The 17,728-nt window shown below is 40.7% G+C and overlaps 1 protein-coding gene across 5 annotated transcripts in view; it reads left to right on the top strand.

Annotated features, from left to right (window-relative positions):
* mgat4a (alpha-1,3-mannosyl-glycoprotein 4-beta-N-acetylglucosaminyltransferase A) overlaps positions 1-17,728 on the top strand; it is a 282,181-nt gene that overhangs the window by 190,959 nt on the left and 73,494 nt on the right. For all 5 annotated transcript variants that reach the window (XM_069891861.1, XM_069891863.1, XM_069891865.1 and 2 more), the window contains exon 8: positions 9,901-10,015. In XM_069891861.1, the coding sequence (XP_069747962.1) occupies positions 9,901-10,015 (115 nt within the window). The remainder of the gene's footprint in view (positions 1-9,900; positions 10,016-17,728) is intronic.

The raw sequence follows: 17,728 nt of genomic DNA on the forward strand, positions 1-17,728 counted from the left end.
CAGATTATAGTAGTCATGGCATCATTGTGTGCAATCCATACAAACCCATTTACCAACACTTGGTTCATGGCCTTCTGTGTCTTGAAGGCTCAAGAACTCACCAAGAATCTTCTCAAATGTTCATGGAGTACCTTTAGCCCAAGAAGAGGCATTGCCCAAAGCCTTGATTGAAGAGTGAGTTTTAAGAGATCAAGTTATATGGTGGTAGAACCCTAAATTTGAAGGTAAATGAAGTTAGAGGTATATGAAGGTATATGAAGTTAGCAGTCCAGATGAAAGAATCTGGGAATATCCATCATTGGAATTTTTATCTTTGAGAGGACTTTCTCACAAGCAATAATAATTTCCAGCTAAACAATTGAACATTTCCAAGGATGACATGTGGGCTGCCTTCAGGAGAGTGAATCCAAGAAGAACATCCAGTCTGGACAGAGTTCCTGGCCGAGTATTAAAACTCTGTGCTGACCATCTTACCAATGTATTCACAGAAATCTTCAGCATCTCACTCCGCATGGCCTGGTGCCCACCTGCTTCATACAGGCATCAATCGTATTGGTGCCCATGAAGAGTGTGGTAAACTACCTAAATGACTATCAACCAGTGGCACTCATATCAACAGAGATAAAGCACTTTGAAAGGCTGATGTTGAAACACATCAACTCCTGTCTGACAGGCGACGTGGATCTGTTCTATTTCCCCTATCGTACCAACAGGTCTACTGCAGATGCCACCTCACTGGCTTGACACAAAGTCCTTGAAGACTTGGACAGGCATTTTGGGATGATGATCACCAATTACAATTTGGCATTTAATGCCGTCATCCCCTCAAAACCAAGACCTTGAATTCAACACCCCAATGTAATTGGATCTTTGATTTCCTCACCATCAGACTACAAACAGTGCAGATTGGTAAGAACATCACCTCCACGATCTCCATCAATACTGGAGAACCACAAGGCTGTGTTCTTAACCCCCTGCTCTAGTTGCTTGACACCCTTTGAAAGATTGTGTCCTCCATGAAATCTACAATCTGCCCCCTCAACATTATCCTTACACTCTTCCTGAAGGGTGTTTTCAACCTAGCCAGTCCTAGCACCCTCTCTATTATTAACACTTCCCTGGCCATTGGTACTGTTCTAATTGGTTTCAACCATGCTGTGGTCCAGCACCTCCTGAAAAAACCCAACTTGGACCCCACTACACCCAAAATTTACAGATCTGTTTCTAAACTTCCATTCCTCTCAAAGGTCCTTGAAAAAGATGTTCTTAGCCAATTGTTGCCCTTCCTACATCAAAACAATGTTTTGGAAAGATTTCAGTCATCTTAGAAGGCCCACCATAGCATAAAGTCAGCCTTCCTAAAAATGTATAATGACCTGCTCCTTTCTACTGACTTGGGTGGCTCCGCCATTCTAATTCCCCTGGAACTTAGTGCAGCGTTTGATACTGTCTCCAGTATGGGGTCAGTGGCAATGGCATGGCCTTGAACTGGTTTAAGCTATATCTTAATGATAGGACTTTCTCAGTTAATATGGCCAAATTTTCATCTTCTTCAGCTACCCTTTCCTGCGTGGTCCCAAAAGGGTCTATTCTAGGCCCCATATTCTTTTCTTTATACATGCTTTCCCTTGGTCAAATCAATCAAAAGCATGGTGTCTCTCCACTGCTATGTCAGTGATACGCAGCTCTATCTCCCCTTGAAAGCTAACGACCAATCAAAGATAGCCAGCCTCCCGAACTGTCTCTGGTACATAAAGTGTTGGATGGCTCAAAGCTTTAAGGCAAATTTGAGGTTATCTTATTTGGTCCCCCTAATTCTACCAAAATTATCTCTAATAATCTTGGTAACTTATCCACCCTCATTAAACCCCATGACGAATCCCTTGGTGCAATATTTCATTTCAACCTTCAAGTTCGACCAACAAGTAGAAAAAGCTAGGTTTTTTTCAGCTTTGCGCTATTGCCAACATCAAATGATTCCTTTCATTTAAAGATCCTTATATTCTCCCATTTAGACTGTTCTAACTCTCTATATACTGGGATGAGTCAGTCTTCATTATCCCGTCTGCAACTGGTTCAGAATGCTCCAGACAGGTGCCAAGAAGAGGGAGCATATCAGTCCTTTTCTGGCCTCCCTCCATTGGCTGCCAGTACAGCTCTGAGTTGATTTTAACGTTCTGTTTGTCTATAAAGCCCTTAATGGGCTCATCCCCTCTTGTATCATGGATCTCCTAACTCCTTACTCCACCTCAAGACGGCTAACTTGGGGCGCTTGGCTGTTCCACACTCGAATCGTAAGCTCAGAGGAGATTGTGCCTTCGCTATTGCATCCCCCAAACTGTGGAACAACATTCCTCTTTCTGTCAAATCAGCCCCATATATATATATCCAGATTGAAGATGTATTATATTATTCACTGGCGTTTTGACCCTCCTCATGCACCTGATTGTTACCTTGTGTTCTAACCTCTCATATTCGTTTTATTCAGTACTTTAAATAGTTGCCTAGTTGTGATGTCTTTTTGATCTGTACAGCACTTTGGTCAATGTGAGGTGTTTTAACTGCAATATGAATAAATAAACAAAGCTAAACTATGGCTCAGTACAACTACAACACCATCTATAAATTAGCTGATGATACCATAGGTTGGATAAAGAAGGGTGATGAAACAGCATTCAGGAGGGAGATTGAAAACAATAACCTCGTGCTCAATGTTACCAAAACCAAGGAGTTGATTGTTGACTTCAGGAAGGGAATACCAGATGTTTACGATCCATTGATAGGAGGATCAGAGATGGAGTGGATGAGCAAACTTAAGTTCTTGGGTGTCACCATCTCAGAGGATCTTTCCTGAAGCCAACACACCAATGGCATTGTGAAGAAAGCACGTCAGCGCCTCTACTTCCTCAGGAGTTTGCGAAAGTTTGGCATGACACCAGAAACCCTGACAAATTTCTACAGATGTGTGGGGAAAGTGTGCTGACCAGCTGCATCACGGTCTGGTATGGGGACACCAATACCCCAGAGCTTAAAGATCTGCAAAAGCTAGTGGACACACACTCGGACATCACAGGCAGACTCCTTCCCACCATCGAGAACATTTACAATGGATGCTGCTGTCAGAGAGCAGCAGCAAGCATCAAGCATCCACGCCATCCAGCACATGCTCTGTTCTCACAGCTAACATCAGGAAAGAATCAGAATTTATTGCCATGAACAAGTCATGAAATTCTTTTTTTTTGTTGCAGCAGTATAACAGAGCAAACATTCATATAAACTACCTTTCAACAATAAATAAAAGTAATGCACGAAAAGTCAAAGTAACGCGATGTATTTGGATCAATGGTCGTTCCGGAATCTGATGGCAGTGGGGAAGAAGCTGACCTTGTGCTACTGCTCCTGTACTTTTTCTTTCCCAATGGTAGTGAAGGTCCTTGAGGGTAGAGGCGGCTTGTGGTGTCCTTGGTGGAGTGAAGCCTCGTGCCCGTGATGTTGCAAGCGGAGTTAACAACTCTCTGGAGTTTTTTTTCTTGTCCTGAGTTTTGGCACCTCTGCACCAAACAGTAATGCAACCAGCCAGGATGCTCTCCATTTTTGGGCATCTTCTGTGAAAGACCAAATCTTCTCAAACACCTAACAAAGTATAGCCTTCGGAGAGCCTTCTTCTGATTGGATCAACACGGTATAGGTGCCACAAGACTCGCACCACCAGGTTCAGGAACAGCTGCAACCCCTCCACCATCAGACTCCTCGACAACAAACTCAATCAGGAACTCATTTAAGGACTCTTACTTTTGCACTTTATTATTTGCTTTTTTCCTCTCTGTATTGCAGATATTTGTTTACATTTGCACATTTTGAACAGTTTTTTTTTGCACGACCAATAAGTGGTAATTCTGCCTCGTCCTCAGGAAAAAGAATCTCAGGGCTGTATGTGATGTCGTGTATATACTCCGACAATAAATCTGAATCTGTAAATGTTCTGAGTATTTTAATATAGTCAGGAAGTTCTCTGTGGTTTGGTGAGCTAATGTATCTTGCCTTGATTAGAAAATGTACTCTCAATCTTTCATCATCACTTGGTCTGGTTTCTGAAATTTCTGGTCAATCACCAAGATGATCATTTCTTTGCAATATGCTTGAGTAGTTTACGTTCACAAGGGTGATTAGGCCAGTACCCTCTACATCCAGAAAAATTAAAAATAGAAAATCTCTATGTTAAGCACGGTCAAAAATAAAACAATCGTGAAAAGGCTTTAACAGTTTTTTTTAAAATAGGCCATTATTCACACAGCTTGATATCCCATGTGGTTAAATATTGTTCCTGTCCTATCGATTGTGAAAGATGGTGTGTTGTGGAATGTTGTGGTTTTTTTTAGAAATCTGTGAACACAAAACTTCTCAGCTTGACAACAGTTTCCAAACCATGAAAGAAGAACATAATTGCATAGGTCCTGGCACCCAACAATGTCACTGGCTGATCAGACCACTTTCGGCTTTTTATCCGGCTGGTGGATTTGGAGGGTTTTGAAGAGATCATGTTGGTGGTACTTCCAGCTTGTGTTTGGTCCCCTTAATGCGCGACTCAGAATTCAGGGCTGCTTTGAGCAGAGAATTTCAAAGATTCATAATACGTGGGAAGAAATTTGGACTTTGGACAAAGAGAAACATTGATTGTGGTCCCTGCATAGCCTGCTGAGTTTCTCCAGCACTTTTGTGTACTTCATATTCCTTCTCATCTCAGTCATAAGAGGCTTCCAGTCATGTAGTCAAACAGCAGGGAAAAAGGCCATTCAGACCGCCAAGTCCATGTTGAACATCAAGCGCCCACTTACGCTTACCCACTCTTCCATCAATTCGTCCAGATTTTACCTCTCATCTATGGATTAGGGGTGATTTAAGGTAGCCTATCATGTCTTCAGGATATAGGAGGAAATTCAGGTACCCAGAAGAAACCCATGTGGTCGCAGGGAGAATGTACAGATGCAGACGATACCCAGGTTCCTTCTGGAGCTGTGAGTCAAAGGCTCTACCATCTGCACCACTGGTCTTAAATGGGCAGCTCCTTTAACCTAACACAACATTCCCTCCATCTCGACTCTGCTACCTCCCCTCAGAAGTTCTGTTTTCACTTGGATCACCTCTCATTCTCCCAAATTGTATGGGAATTTAACTTGATCTTTCCTCATTAAAATAATCCCATTCATCCCAGAAATCAATCCCGTGAATTGTCCATGCTGCATTCAAGGCAGTATATCCTTCTGTGAAAAAGGAGATCAAATCTATACCTAGTTCTCCCATTTGCTGCAGCAAACCTTATTCTCCATTGCTCTTGTAATGAAAGCGGATATTCAACCTGCTTTTGTGATTACTTGCTGAAGGACAGGAAGATTGGGAAAAATAGGATATTTAAGAGATATGAGACTATTGGGCACCTATCAACTGTCAGCAAAGGAGCAGAGTGAACTTGCTGACTCAGTGACATGCTTGTTTCTTTGGGTAAAATGGTCTAATATTCCTGTGGAGATGCACGTATATACATGGAGTGGAACAATTTGTTACAGTAAGTGTCGTCCTTGGAGCCATGACCTCCAGGAGCACAACTGTTTTGTACTGAATATACAGGGAGTCCCCAGGTTCCTACATCTGTCTTTAAGTCGAATTTGTTGATAAGTTGGAACAAGTATATACAGTTCTTATTTAGCATCAATCAAATGTTTTTCTTAGTACTGTAAAAAAATTTAAAGAAACAGTTTAGATAGAAAAAAAATCCTGATTAAAAGTTAACATTTACTCCTGTTCCATCGATGTCTTGCATACTGGAAGGGGCATTCGTGTGGTAACATTATGTGCACACGCAAATTGTGGATCAATTTGCTCAGAAGCACAAATAATCCACAAGTTGGATGCTTGTAACCTAGGGACTCCCTGTATTGATTCAGAGTTTGTTAACCGTTGGCCGGAACTCCTAGTGTGCAAACAATAACAAAAACAAAATAATTTCTGTTGGTCTTTGTACATCCAACCACAAAATCTTGTCATTGGCAGGATGCAAAATGGAATAAAGCAAAGCAGAATACTATGGGTTGGAAATTAAGGAATGCTTGGCATATTAGGGAGCATCATGGAAAAAAGAAAAATGGTCAATATTTCAGGTCAATGACCTTCAGAAAGAGAGGCTTTTGAGAAGTTGGGAGGCAGAAAAAAAACAGGAAGAATGAACAAAAGGGAAGACCAATGAGAGGGCAAGAGAATAATGAACTGACAGAATGATGTTTGTTCAATTTTATTGCCATAGGTACCATATGTGATAAAATTTGTTTTGTGAGCAGTTCACCTGGTCAATTCATACATAGTACAAGCAGTAAAAATATAGTACAGAGTGCAGAGGAACAAAGAAAATGGGTAATAATTAGGACAAGGAAAGAAACAGAAGGTAGAAAATGTAGAAAGGGGTGTAACTAATAGGCAGAACTTTACCAGCACCTGGAGAAGTGGAGAAAGGTTATCATCTGAAATTAATTTTTGTCCTACCAAAGTAGAAGTTGGAATATCTATGATCTCAGGAAGCGCTCATTCTACACTAGTTGCAATTAACATTACCTGGCATTGTAACTGTTGACCAAAGGTGATTGCCCAATTTTCCCATTGTCTCAACAGTGAAGATTGGAATGGAATTGCCTGCTGTGCAGACACCCCAACCTCTACCTTAATAATTGCCCTCATCCACTACCAGTGCACCAACGTTGCAATCTGTATCATTTATACAGCTCTGTTTTGCAGCTTATAGATTTTGGCTATTTCCTTTGAGACCTCCCACTTCTACCATCTCAGACAAGGTGAAATACTACCTCCATGCTGTTACTTCCAAGTATCTCAATGTTACTTACTGGGATGTATTATTGATGATCTTTCATTATTCCCAAGTCAAAATCCTGGAGATCACTGGTCAGCATTGTGAAAGTAACTTTGCCAGACACATTGCAGTTATTTTAGAAGGTAGTTCACCACCACGCAATCCAAAGGCAATTGGGGATGGGCCTTCATTCTGGGCTTACCTGCGAAGAATTTTAGTTATCTATTTTAATATCTTTTAACTAAATTAAAAGATGCAGGAAGTTTTGTTTTCTTCTTCGAGAGAAGCTGCAAATTATATTTTATGGGTAGAATCTTTCAGTTTGCACCTGAAATGTCACCTGTTTAATTTCAGTCACAGGCAAAGACTGATCTGAGCTTTTCGAGCCTGTTCTGTTTGTCTTTCATATTACCACCATCAGCCTCTTTCTCAGGTTTTCTCCACCACAAGCCAGCTTGCATCAAATTTGATTTACTCCATCCAGTTATGCATGAATGATGCAGCAGTGTCTTCAACAATGTGGTTGCAATAATACCGAAGACGTGCTGAGGAACTAGCTGAGTTATTCCAGTGAAACCCATTCATTTGCAGTGGGGATAAATGCCCAGTGAGGTCCTGCCACAAAAACCAGGATGAATCCTAATTCATATAATTCAAACCCAATCACTCTGCAAATCATCAGGTCTTATCAAATCCTATTTCCCTGTTCAGTTGCTCTGTTTAGTCTTTCCAGTGCTACTCGGTTTCCAGCCATATTTACAGCATTGATCCACGTGTGGATTGAGGAAATGAATTCTAGGGATGAGGCTGACCAACATTTATAAATAAGTGAAAATGGCCAATGAATATTAAAGTTGCACATAACTGAAAGTAGCTTTAAGGAGTCCTGATGAAATTGAAAGTGGGGAGAAATTTTCCATTGTCTGAAGCCATATGTCACCCAAAGGAAGTTGCTTATGGTCAGTAAAAATCAACCAATATTGCTTACCCTTTACTTCCTCTGGATGCTGTGGTGATAAACCACTATATACTGTTACTTGGTTACTGGCACCTGTGCATATCTATGGCCCATATGTATGGGTGGCCCGCCTTCTCTCAGTGACTCCACCTCCTGGAATCCCCTAATAAGGGTGGTTACGCCAAGTTCTTCCCTCAGTACAAGTCCTGGGATTGGGCCAGAACCGGAGCATGGTCCAAGCCTTAAGGTATTAAAAGCCCGTTGTCAATTATCGATAATGTGTCAGATGCTGCATGACCTGCTGTACTCGACCCCAACATCTGCAGACATTCTTGGTTAATGTGTTGTAGGCAATTTCCCAATGGCAGTAGGAAAGCCATGATATTCAGCTTCTTCATCAAAGACCAAGTGTCACAGGTACAGGTGTCCACTGATGTTTAGATAGTGTCTCGTTCCACTTGAAACTCTTCAGGCAATGAAGGAGTCTGTATTCATAACCAGCAAGATCTGCACAATGTTCAAATTTGGCTGAATTAAATTGCTCAAATGAGATGTAGGTGCTTTGCAACCACGAAACCTACTTGCATCCCCATTTGTATCAAGTGCAGTTTAGTTTTAAACTATCCAAGGCATTCTATCTTGTCATGAGTGAGACCTCAGGAGATTTACTGGTATAAAGAGAACAAAAGTAAAGGTTCCGTTACCCCTCATGGGGGGAAGGGGGCAGAGAGGAATGAACTCACGACCCCTGGATATAAGATCAGGGCAATAACCACTGAGCTATTGGAGCCTTACTTCTTTTAAGCTAGCAGATATCTGTTGACATCAATTGATTCAGATTTTTTAAAAATAACCAATAGTTTGTGCACCAGGTGCCAGCTTGACTGCAGATCATTCAAGCATATTTTTAGGCCCAGCTTCATTAATTAGCTTAATTATATAGTAATGCAGACATGCTCTGTGAATGATTAATTACAGCGTTCTCCCTCAAGGGTCATTTAAAGGTAAGCCAAGCCCCAGGATTTATTTTTAGAGGGACAGAATTAAAGCACCCTAAGTTCATACTAAATGCAGATGGTAGATATCAGGGAGGGTGTGAAAAATAAACCTACAAGGACGTGCATTAGCTGTGAGAACATGACAAGAATTTAAAAAAAATAAAACAGGCCAGGATTGAGGTATTTAAAGTTGAGGTTTAATAGAATTTCTACAGAAAGGAGAGTTTTAACTTAGAACAAGGCTGGTGGCCACCAAGTTGGTGACAGGGTAATTGGAATTTGGGGGCAGCATGGTTGGCGTAGCAGTTAGCGCAACGCTGTTACAGCGGAAGCGATCGAGACTGGGGTTCGAATCCTGCACTGTCTGTTGGGAGTTTGTACGTTCTCCACGTGTCTCCATGGGTTTTCCCCGGGGGCTGCAGTTTCCTCCCATCGTTCAAAACACACTGGGGGTGCAGGTCAATTGGGTGGCATGAGCTCGTGGACTGAAAAGGCCCGTTACCATAGTGTATATTTCAATTTTAAAAATATATAATTTAAAAATCATTTTAGCCAGAAACCGCTGAGAATATGGAATTCTCTAGCACAGATATTTTTAAGGAAGATGTGGTGAAAAGTACATGAGAGAGAAGGATTTTGCTGATGGCATTTCTTAAAGTTGCTGTGGTTCAAAGCACTATGTTAATTTTCTATATTCAGTACGGTTGTCTGGTCATGAACAATTATGTGTTGTCATCCTGTGCGTCCATTAACGTAGGATAGCTGATCATCTTGAAAGCCCCGGAAGAAAGCCTGGGCCTGAGTCAAACGACTCCAGATCCTATCGCATTAAGATTGATCTCTTCTGACCGACCCATATTTTATCAGTCATTTCTGCCTCTAGTTTGACAAAATATAAATATTTCCTCTACAGTTTCTTTCAGCGATGTGAATGAACCAGGAAAGACTTATTTGTTAGGCTCCCCATTCATGATGTTCCCTGACTATGTCCTTTTCCCCTCATGCCCATCTAAGTTGTGTTTTTGAAGAAGGTTGCGTTGAGCTTGAGGCCACAGAAATAACTAATCCTCTGTTGTGCTTCCCCACAGCTTGAAGACGATATAGTTGCCAAAGATCATTACTTCAGCACGATGAAAAATTTTGCACTTCAGCTTTCATCAGAAGACTGGATGGTTCTAGAATTCTCACAGTTGGGGTTTATAGGTAAAAGAAACTCTTTGATGCAGAAAATTAGTCGGGAAGCACACTTGGTTATGTCTGAATATTTTAACTTGAAAGTCAAACAGGAATGCCACAGAAACCTGTGATCTCGAGATGGATAATAAAACCACTGTGCTTTAATCAATTGTTAGCATTGATAGTTATTTTAATTGAAGAAATGTGCCATTTTGTAGATTGCTGTTTCAAATTGCAGAATTCCCATCTCCATAAAAGTGAATGAAACACTTGTCATTGAACACTGACTCTTTTATTTTCTCGACGTGAATTAAAAGGATCTCTCTCCTTGTGATCTACGCTGGTCCCCTTAAAAGCACGCACTTCTTTCCAAACCCTCCGCCGCCCAACCCCAGTTTCTTTCCTCTCCCACACCTACTACATCTGCCCATCACTGCATTCATCCCAGTGATTCTCCTATCCTCTTTCCCCACCTCCCCTCCACTGTTTCCCACCATCCCTCCCTTATTTAGTTTCACTCTTTGTCTTCCTTTCTGGTCAGATTCCATCCTCTGCAGTCAGTTGTCTCCACTTATCACCTCCCAGCTTCTGTGGCAATCCATACCCCACCTCCCTTTACATGTCAACGAACTCCTCCTCATCTGGATTTCATGGTAGCTCGTGCCTTGCCCCTTCTGTTTTAAGATGGCTAGAGGGGAAATAGCCATCCAAATGAAGGTCCTGACCTCCACAGATGATGCCTGACTCAGAGTTCCTCCAGTGGTTTGATCTTTTACTCTAGATTGCAGCATCTATGGTGTCTTGTTTCTCCTTCTGCCATGATGGTTTTCCAGCTCTTTTGGCTTCCCCTCCACCAGGTCATGCCATTCTACATCTTTGTCTATTTGCTCTGTATAATTGTTCTTGCACTTCTACAGTAAAAGTCCCAACATCCGGACTGGTCGGGGATCGGGTTGGTCCAGATTTTCGGATTTTCCAGATTCGCGGGCGGTACTTTTAAAATCCAAATTTAAGGAAGAATAAAGAGATAGAACCATAGAACACTACAGCACAGAAATAGACCCCTTCAGCCCTTCTAGGCTGTGCTGAACCATTTTTTTGCCTCATCCCACTGACCTGCATGCAGTGCATAGCCCTCCATATCTCTCCCATCCACGCACCTGTCCAAATTCTTCTTAAATTTTTAAATTGAGCTCGCATTCACCATTTACTTTGTTCCACACTCCCACCACTCTCTGTGTGAAGATGTTCCCCCTAAACGTTTCCTCTTTCACTCTTAACCCATGTCCTCTGGTTTGTATTTTATCTACCCTCCGTGGAAAAAGCCTATCTACATTTATTCTGCCTATTCCCCCTCATAATTTTAAATTCCTCTATCAAATCTCCCCTCGTTCTTTGACACTCCAAGGAATAAAGTCCTAACCTGCTTAACCTTTCCCTGTAACTCCATTCCTGAAGTCTGGGCAACATCCTAGTAAATCTTCTCTGCAGTGTTTTTTTCACATTGATATCTTTCCTGTAGTTAGGTAGGTGACCAGAACTGCACACAATACTCCAAATTAAATTCTATCTGCCATTTTTCCAGCTGGCTAAAATCCCTCTGCAACCTTTGAAAATTTTCTTCGCTTTTCCCAACTCCTCCAATCATAGTGTCATCTGCAAACTTGCTGATCCAATTTACCACATTATCTTCCAGATCATTGATATAGATGATAAACAACAATGGTCCCAGCACTGATCCCTGAGGCACACCACTCATTTTTGAATCCAGTTCACTATTTCACCATGATTACCTAGTGTCTGAGCCTTCCTGACTAACCTCCCATGTAAGACCTTGTCAAAGTCCTTACTAAAGTCCATATAGTCAATGTCTACAGCCTTTTCTTCAACAACTTTCCTGGTAACCTGCTCTAAAAAATCTTTAACATTGGTTAAACAAAACCTACCATGCATACCATATTGACTACCCCTAATCAGTTTCTGGCTATCCAAATAACTGTATATCCAATCTCTTAGAACAACTTCCAATAATTTACCTACTACTAATGTCAAGCTCACTGGGTTACATTTGGAGACTTTTTTAAACAAATTAACAATGTGGCCATACCCGTGGCAAAGGACATTTTAAATGTTTCTGCCAGAGCCCCTACAATTTCTGCACTAGCCTCCCTCAAGGTCTGAGGGAATATCTTGTCAGGTCCTGGGGATTTATCCACCCTTGTTAGCTTTAACACAGAAAGCTTATTTTCCTTACTTCCCACAACTCTGTGCCTGAATGAATACTGATGAAATAAAAACATTTAAGACCTCCACCATCTCTTTTTGCTCCATACAAAGCTGACCACTCTGATCTTTGAGGGGACCAATTTGGTCCCTTACTATCCTTTTGCTCTTAATATATTTGTAGAAACCGTTAGGATTTTACTTCACATTGTCTGCCAAAGCAACCTCATGTTTTTTTTTTCCCAGCCTTCCTGATTTCTTTTGAGGTTTTTCTTGCATTTGTTAATGCTCCTCAAGTATTTCATTTGCTCCATGTTGCCTATACTTCCTATACACCTCTCTCCTCTACCAAACCAGATCCCCAATATCCCTCAAAAAACAAGGTTACCTATGCCTGCAAACCTTTTAATCCTGATAGGAACATACAAAATCTGAACTCTCAAAATTTCACCTTTAAAGTCCTCCACTTACCTTGCCCAGAAACAACTTATCCCAATCCATGAATTCTCGATCCTTTTGCAATTCTTCAAAATGAGCCTTTCTCCAATTTAGAACCTCAACCCGAGGCCCAGACCTATCCTTCTCCATAATTAACAAAACTAATGACATTATGGTCAAAAATGTTCCCCTACATAGATTTCTGTCACCTGTTCTGTCTCGTTCCCTAAAAGATGATGCAGTGTTTCATTCTCTCTATTTTGTACTTCTATATACTGAGTTAGAAAACTTTTCCTGAACACTTTTGACAAACAATAAGCCATCCAGCCCTTTTACAGTATGGGAGTCCCAGTCAATATGTGGGAACTTAAAATCCCCTACTATCACAACCTTATGTTTCCTGCAGCTGTTTGCTATTTCTCTCCAGATTTGCTCCTCCAATTCTTGTTGACTATTGTGTGGTCTATAATACAACCCCATGAGTGTGGTCTATAATACAACCCCATGAGTGTGGTCATACCTGTCCCATTCATCATCTCCACCCATAAAGCCTCTGTAAATGAACCCTCTGGTCTGTCCTGCCAGTGCACAGCTGTGATATTTTCCCAGATGAGCAATGCCACTCCTCCCCCTTTCATCCCCGCGATGAACAGGTAAAGTTTGATAGTTTATTCATTCATAAATGCCATGTGTTTCATTTATCAAAATTAGCATTTTTAAAGAAAAATAGAGTCAACACGACAAAAATATGAACATTTTTTAACTACAAAAATAGTCTTAATTTTTGAAATTGTGTTTAAAAATGAACATTGTAAAAGAAAATTGCAGTGTAGAAATGAATTTCTTTGTGATATGATTACCTGTTTTATACGTGATCACTTGTTGCCACTGTGCAGCTGTGTCACAACCTGCTAAATTTAAAACATTTGATAGTCTGGATTTTCAGGTGGTCCGGATTTCGGGCATCCGGATTTTTGGACTTTTTCTGTATTCCTGAGACCCCACAGCTGTCCTTTGGATTTACCTCGCAAACGCTTTAGCCCTGAGCCAGGAACTTTGAAATGTTTTCCAAAAGAAAGCTCTTACAATTATATAATTATGGATGCAATTATAAATACAAACCATATCTTTTAATCAATCAAAGCAAATTTCTTCCTGTACGTTGTGCATTTACACATTTTAATCAATATACTGGTGTAGTCTGACCAGAGGTTTATAGCAGGTCGTTTACCATCTGCACTCTCAGATTTCAGATTTATTGTCAGAGTATATTCATGACATCACATACAACCCAGAGATTCTTTTTTCCTGTGGGTGAGGCAGAATTACCATTTATTGATAGGGGGGAAATCTCGACTCAACACACATATATAAACAAATAAAGAAATGTGAACAAAATGCCTGTGCAATACAGAGAGAGAAAAAATAAAAAGCAGAAGTAAGGATCCCTGATTGAGTTTGTTGTTGAGGAGTCCGATGGTGGAGGGGGAGCAGCTGTTCCTGAACCTGGTGGTGGGAGTCTTGTGGCGCCTCTTCCTGATGGAGGCAGCAAGAACAGAGCTGTGGATGTCTACTAGTCTGTGCTGGTCTGTACTCGACTCTACTCAACTTCCATAATTTTCAGTATTTAACCACGAGCTGTTGAATGATTTATGTTTGTGAACCCACTGAGTGTCTTTACACCTTCACTGATTCTGGCTTTTCAGTATTTGAGCAATCTCAACTTGCAGGGGTTTTTTTTTCCTTTACTTTCCTTGATGGTTTGTTTTGTATATGATCTGCACAACTGAATATAAAGTGAGATTGGAAGCAATGCAGGTTGCAGGCTGATTGTCCATGTGAACAACCCTTCCAAACCACAGACCGATTCCTTATCCTGACTCTGGAGCAGTCATAATCCCCTCGCTTCATCTTTGAAAATCTCGCAGGAATATCACACTTCACCACTGTTGGATTCATTATTAATGAGCCTGAACTCACCAACGTAACTTGTAGAAAATCGGAGCAGGTTGAGTACGAATACGTCAGTTTATTGCCATTTATGTAATGTATAATGTATACAATGTACAGAAGCACCAAAATTCTTACTTGTTGCAGCCACACAGGTACATAAGATGCACCAACAGGAATAGTATACATTAAGTTACTACAATATACCAAGATAGGAAAAGAGAAAATAAAAATGTCAGAGGAAAGCTACGTATTCACTGTTAGTATAAAAAATGTCATCATCAGTGCAGACAGATCTTTTGGGGTCCTGGAGTAGCTATAATTGAGGCTGGAGTATATCAAGAGGATCATAGCTGTTGGGGGGGAGGGACTTCAGGCTTCTGTATCATCTGCCCAGTTGCAGGAGGAATAGACGGTGTCATTTATGTCTTTTTGAGGCAATGTCTTAAAACTAAGGAGTTGATTATTGACTTCATGAAGAGTAAACCAGAGTTGGGGATCAGGGGTGGAGAGGGTGAGCAAATTTGAGTTCTTGAGAGTCACTGTCTCAGAGGATCTTTCCTGCACCCAACACATTTAATGGCATCGTGAAGAAAGCATGTCAGAGTGGAAGTTTGGCATGACATCGAAAACCCTGGCAAATTTCTACAGATGTGTGCTGTAAAGTGTGCTGACCGGCTGCATCTGGCATGGAGACACCAATACCCCTGAAAGTAAAGCCCTGCAAAAGGTAGTGGACGCAGGCCAGGACATCACAGGCAAAATCCTCCCCACTATCAAGAACGTCTACAGGGAATGCTGCCATCGGAAAGCAGCAGCAATTATCAAGGATCCACACCACCCATCACTTGCTCTGTTCTCGCTGCTACCACCAGGAAAGAGTTATAGATGCCATAATACTAGCACCACTAGGTTCAGGAACAGCTGCTATCCCTCCACCATCAGACTCCTCAACGACAAACTCGATCAAAGACCCATTTAAGATATTGCACAGTCAGGTTGTTTACATTTCTTTATTTGTTTCTTAAGAATAGTTTCTTCACCACTACCAATTAGTGGTGATTCTGTTCCGCCTGCAGGAAAAAGAATCTCAAGGTTGTACATGATGTCTTTATGTACTCTGACAATAAATCTGAACATTGAAGTTTGAACTTCAGATGTCTTTAATGTACTGGAGGTTGATGCCTGCGATTGACTTGACTGATCTGTTCACTTAATATTACTTAAAATAAATAATGATTGAAGGGAGACCCTTGTTATATAAACTCAGATAGCTAAATATAGCAATTAGCCATTTATCTTCCACTTGGTTAAGCATTTAAAATAAAGATTAGAAATGTTGAAAGTACTCGGGCAGAATCTGTGGAAAGATAAACCGAGTTAATGTTTCAAGGAAACATGACAGTGTGTTTATAGCATTTTTTTCTTTTAGATTTCCAGCATCTTCAGTTATTTATTTATTTGCATTCGGTATGGGAGGAATTTTGAAGATTTTGACTTCAGCACAGATGTATAACCATGGTGATATGCGTCCGAATGAAAGGACGTCAGGAAAGGACGTCAGTTCGGAATGGTTGTTTATGCCTCTGACCTTTCTGGGCTATATTAAATACACAAGTGGATAATGATTGAGTGTCAACAAGGCCCTTTGTCATCTTCCAAATGTAATATTTACAAATAAAATCTTCAAAGGTTTGTTTGGAAGAAGAATTGTGCGGGTGTTTCGCTGCAGAATTTCTGTAAATTTGCATAATTTCACACTTGACAATGGCTGATTTCTGCCCCCCCACCCCCCCCCCCCCCCCCCCACCACCTCCAATACTGGTTGAAACATTTCAAGAATACTGAATCTGGCATGCAGAGCTCGTCAGTTGACAAGGCAAATTTTCCTGTTGCCAAATTGTGGAATGTCTTTAGGATGGAGGGTGTGATTTCCTGTACACCTACTGATGCACCTTATAATCATTGTGTAATCCTGAAGTTAATGTGTTTGCGGTTAATTTCCAAAATTACCAGGATAGAATTAACATTGTGTGTTATAAATACTTCCCTCTTCCCTTGAAAGGAAAATAACCAATCAGCTATTACAATAACAAGAAAGCAATTTTATATTGTGTCTTTGAGAGAGTACCCTTTTCTTCCCTCTCACTTTCTGCATTTAATGAGTGTGACTGAAAGGATAAATGGCGTAATGTTAAAAGCAGCACTATTTCTCCATTGCCTAGATTTCTCATGTAATTAACTGGGCTTTAGATTGAGAATAACTGAAACTTAATATTGGATAATTCAGGCGGCAACATGTAGGCATTGCAGTCCAATTTCCTGACTGCACTGAGGACTGCTTTAAAACATTACCCTTGCAGAGAGACCAGATATTGAAGTACATGCATGCAAGAATGTGAAGGTGTGGTACTTAGCCGATAGTTATCCATTTAATAGAAGCGGAAAATGTTACGACCAAGGCATTCAAGTGTGCAGGAATATCACATAAGAAGTCTTAATTACTGCCTATCCTCCTCTTCGATTCTGAAAATTAAATTTTATGCAAGCTGTACAATTTATTCAAAATTTAATTTGGTGACAATTTACAAAAAAACTATCTTTCCTCTCTTTAATCAGAAGTCTTTCCCAACTTTTATATTGCTTTTGTGTTTATTTAAAATATAAAATAAAATGCAAAAGCAGAATATTGCAGTTTCTGAAAATATGGTGTAGCGGTTAGTGCAACGCCTTTGCAGCGACAGCATTCGGGACCGGATCTGGGTTCGAATCCCACACTGTCTGTAAGGAGTTTGTGCTATCTCCCCCATGTCTGTGTGGGTTTTCTCTAGTGGCTCTGGTTTCCTCCCACCATTCAAAAACGTACAGGGGGCGTAGGTTAATGGGGTGTAAATTGGATGACACGGATCCGTGGGCCGAAATAGCCCGTAATTCTACTGTATATCTAAATTTTTTAAATGGAAAAAAAAAGTTTAAACAGGTAAGTTAGTATCTGTCGAAAGAGAAACTGAGTTCATATTTCAGATTGAAAACCTTTCATCAGTTTAGATGAAGAAAGGTCATTGAGCTAAAATGTTAACACTCCTGCTTTCATCACACTTGCTGCCTGACTTGCTCTTGTATTTCTAA

Source organism: Narcine bancroftii, chromosome 7 (genome assembly GCF_036971445.1).
Source record: "Narcine bancroftii isolate sNarBan1 chromosome 7, sNarBan1.hap1, whole genome shotgun sequence".
NCBI classification, from domain to species: domain Eukaryota; kingdom Metazoa; phylum Chordata; class Chondrichthyes; order Torpediniformes; family Narcinidae; genus Narcine; species Narcine bancroftii.